The sequence below is a fragment of the Tupaia chinensis genome, unplaced genomic scaffold (assembly GCF_000334495.1).
Source record: "Tupaia chinensis unplaced genomic scaffold, TupChi_1.0 Scaffold000333_1, whole genome shotgun sequence".
NCBI lineage: Eukaryota > Metazoa > Chordata > Mammalia > Scandentia > Tupaiidae > Tupaia > Tupaia belangeri.
In genome coordinates this window covers 1,425,234-1,428,954 of record NW_006159827.1, presented here as the reverse complement: position 1 = coordinate 1,428,954, position 3,721 = coordinate 1,425,234, and the positions used below count along the sequence as shown (strand labels likewise).

Below are 3,721 nucleotides of genomic sequence, written 5' to 3'. Positions count from 1 at the left end.
GATGACGCGTGCTTCGAGCGCCTGGTGGGTGCCCTGGCGTCGGCGCTGTGCCAGCTGCAGCTGCGCGTGGCCGTGGACCTGTGGAGCCGTCGGGAACTGAGCGCGCAGGGGCCCCTAGCCTGGTTCCACGCGCAGCGGCTTCAGACCCTGCAAGAGGGCGGCGTGGTGGTTCTGCTCTTCTCGCCCGGAGCCGTGGCTCTGTGCCGCGAGTGGCTGCAGGGCGGGGCGTCGGCGCCCGGGGCGCACGGTCCGCACGACGCCTTCACCGCCTCGCTCAGCTGCGTGCTGCCCGACTTCTTGCAGGGTCGAGCGCCCGGCCACTACGTGGGCGCCTGCTTCGACAGGCTGCTCCACCCGGATGCCGTGCCCACCCTTTTCCGAACTGTGCCGGTCTTCTCACTGCCCTCCCAGTTGCCCGACTTCCTGGGGGCTCTGCAGGCGCCCTGCACCTGCCGCCCCGGGCGACTCAGGGAGAGGGCGGAGCAAGTGTCCCAGGCCCTTCAGCCCGCCCTGGACAGCTGCTTCCCACCTCCGAGGGACCCAGGGCCGGGGCGCGGGATGGGACTTGGGGCAGGGGACGGGACTTGAATAAAGGCAGCCGCTATTTTTCTATCCACGTTGCCCACTGTTGTCCTGGCAGCATAAAGGCTTAGGCTGGCGAGCTGCCGTCCCTAACTCCATCGCCCTTTAAAGCGGGGACAGGTGCAGCCCGACGCCGCCTCCGGTTGGCTAGCGTGGGGTGACGCAATGGCACATGGCCCGCCGTCATTAGCGGAGGGCCAAGCCCCGCCCCCGGGCTGCGGCGCTGAGAGGGTGTACGTTTTACGCCGGCGGTGGCAGCGGCGGCGTAGAGGAGGTCGAACTGACGGCGCCTGCGGGCTGGGGCGGTCGTCGCTTCCTCCGCGGTCTACGCGGGTCTGGATCCTCCCCTACCCGCTCGTGGGCCGTACCTTTCCCTTGCCGGCAAGGCTCGGAACCTGACCCCGCTTCACATCCGGATCCGGGCTCCTCCCTCAAGACCGCCCATCCGGCCTCCTCTTTCCCAATACTTGGAATCTGACCCCTTCTCCATAATTCCGCTGATCCGGCCTAATAAGGGTTGTTAGAACCGTTATTCAGACCCTAAAACAATGGGCTGATCCCTGCCCTCTTATCGAAGATCCAGGCCACCTCCCCCACGGTAACGGGAGTAACTTATTTCCCTCCTAGAATCGCAGATTCGGTTCCTTTTCCCAGCCATCACCTGCCTCCGCAGGACCCGGGTTTGGCCTTTTTTACTTATGGAAAAGCAGATCTGGGCGCCTAGCCCTGCTACACCGTAGAACCCACCTTTTCCTTTCCTACCCGGAGCCTGGCTCCTCCAGCGAACCCTCCCCGCGCCTTCTATCTGCAGGCTGCCAGCCTGGGAAAAGATGGGTCCCCGGCCTCCAAGGGGCCTGGTCCCTGCCCTGCTCTGGAACCTGAGCCTCTTCCTCAGCCTCCCAGGTCCCGTCTGGCTCCAGCCTTCTCCACCTCCCCAGCCTTCTGCCCCACTTGAGCCCCATCCGTGTCATACCTGCCGGGGACTGGTGGACAGCTTCAACAAGGTGGGTGCACCAGTAGTTCCGTGGGAGGGGGGTTCAGCTACTGGAGCACAGTGGCTGAAAGTGGGGAGCTCTGGGGTGTAAATCCGCAGGGATTCAAGGCCCGCCTTGGTGACTTGCTCACTCTCTGTGCCTTGGGAGGCAGGTTGTCTCTCTGTGCCTGAGTTTTCTGGTCAGTAAAGGAGGGAAGTGCTAGAATGTGCCAGGCACTGTGCTTCGCTGGTACTAACTTTGTCTTATTTCCAGGGTCTGGAGAGAACCATCCGAGACAATTTTGGAGGTGGAAACACTGCCTGGGAGGAAGAGAAGCTGTCCAAATATAAAGATAGGTAAGGGACTAGAAGGGGGGGTCTGTACCCTACTTCTCAGTCTCTGATGTACTAGTGGAGGGCTTGGGCCGCTGAGGGAGCATTCATCCCTTCAGCCAATGCCGCTGAACACCTGTAATATAGCAGAAAACAAGGCCAGCGGAGGCCTGCATTCACGGGGCTTACCTTCTGTTGATAGCAGAGGAGGCAGGCAGTGAACAAGTAAAGGCACAGTACTGTGTCAGGTGAGGGACAGTAAAGTGTGGTGGCCTACAGGACTGTGGGAGGCAGGTGTTCAGGTGTGACATTTGAACAGAGACCAAAATGTAAAAGCAAGCAACATGACAGCCAAAGAAGGGAGTCAGGCAGAAGGTGGGATGGAGTGGTCTATTTGAGAAGCGATTGGAATGAAGTGAGTGAAAAGGAGGGCAGTCGAAGGTGAGGTCAAAGGCTCATGCCTTAAGGCTGTAGAAACGGTGACCAGCAGTTGGCGTAATGGCTATGTCACTGGACTCCCATGTAGTCAACCATGGTTCGAGTCCCGGACCTAGTGGCTTAAACTCACGCCAGGCACATGTACATGCATGCCCAAGATCCCGAAAGGAGAATGGAGGAGAAGGGATTGCAGCATGGCCATCCACCCTGGGGGATGATTTCTCGCTTTTTGTCTCTCTGTCTCTCTGGCGAGCGCACGCGCCCTATAGCAAAAACCTCTAAAAAAATAGAATAAAAAAAGGCTGTAGAAAGGAGTTGGGGTTTTGGTCTGAGTATAATGGGAAACTGCTGGAAGGTTCTGAGCTGGGGAGAGATGTGGTCTTATTTATAACTTTGAAAGCTCACTCACACTGCTGTTAGAAAACAGCCTCCAGGGAGCCACGGGTGGAGAAAGCAGAGAGAGCCGTGGGGAGGCTGATGCATGGTCTAGGCATGAAGGCAGAGTGAGCCAGTGTGGTACGTAGTAGCAGACACAGCGAGACGGGGTCACATCTTGGGGATATTTTGCAGATAGACTAATAGGACTTACTAATGAGGTCATTGTGGGATATGACAGAAACAGTCATATTAACGATGTTTCTTAGGATTTGCGCCTGAGCAACCGGGTGAAAAGTGCAGCTGTTTTCTGAGTTGGTAGGGCTAGGGGACGGAGAAGGCTTAGGGGAGGAGGAGGATCAGGCACTGCCCTTAAACATGTTGGGCTGAGATGCCCATTAGACATCCAGGTAGACCCTGTGCAAGCCTGGGGGTCAGGAGAGAAGTAGGAACTGGAAACAAGACGGGGAGAACCCTCAGCAGTCCATACGTAAAGCCATAGGGAGCAGCCAGTGACCTGGTGTTAGGGTAGCTGGAGTCCCTGTGGCTGACTGCATAGCTTGAGTCTTGGAAACCCCCTGAGGGTTTAGAAAAACATTCTGGTTGGATGGCATGCATGCCCCAGATCTTGGAAGATGAGAGAGATGGAGGAGAATGGATTGTGGTGTGACCATGCTCCGTGGGGGTACTTTGTCCTGCTATCTCTGTGTTTGTCTCTCTCTGGTGACACCCTCTGGCAAATTAAAAAAAAAAAAGAAAAGAAAAGTGGGCCTGGCAGGTGGCTTGGTGGTTAAGATGCTGGACTCCCACATGGCCAGTTCGAATCCCAGACCCACTGGCTTGAAACTCGTGCTGGGTGCATGTGCATGTGTGCCCAAACTCCCAAGAGGAGAATAGAGAAGGGATTGCAGCGTGACCATCCGTCTTAGGGGTTGATTTCTCACTTTCTCTCTGTGTGTCTCTCTGGCAGCAAGTACATGCACCCCTATAGAAAAAAAAAAATATATATATAGTAATAAT

At 56.9% G+C, this 3,721-nt stretch overlaps 2 protein-coding genes across 4 annotated transcripts in view; both read left to right on the top strand.

Moving 5' to 3' along the window:
• IL17RC (interleukin 17 receptor C) overlaps window positions 1-726 on the top strand; it is a gene marked incomplete in the record, with an annotated part of 19,812 nt that extends 19,086 nt beyond the window's left edge. Inside the window, 1 exon segment of the mRNA XM_027773241.1 lies at window positions 11-726. Within this exon segment, the coding sequence (XP_027629042.1) occupies window positions 11-588 (578 nt within the window).
• Window positions 727-803: 77 nt separating this feature from the next.
• CRELD1 (CRELD disulfide isomerase 1) overlaps window positions 804-3,721 on the top strand; it is a 9,121-nt gene continuing 6,203 nt past the window's right edge. Inside the window, exons 1-3 of one of the 3 annotated variants that reach the window (XM_006152006.3) lie at window positions 804-915; window positions 1,394-1,586; window positions 1,830-1,912. In XM_006152006.3, the coding sequence (XP_006152068.1) occupies window positions 1,413-1,586; window positions 1,830-1,912 (257 nt within the window). In that variant the 5' untranslated portion in view covers window positions 804-915; window positions 1,394-1,412. The other 2 variants (XM_006152005.3, XM_006152007.3) reach the window with 2 other exon arrangements.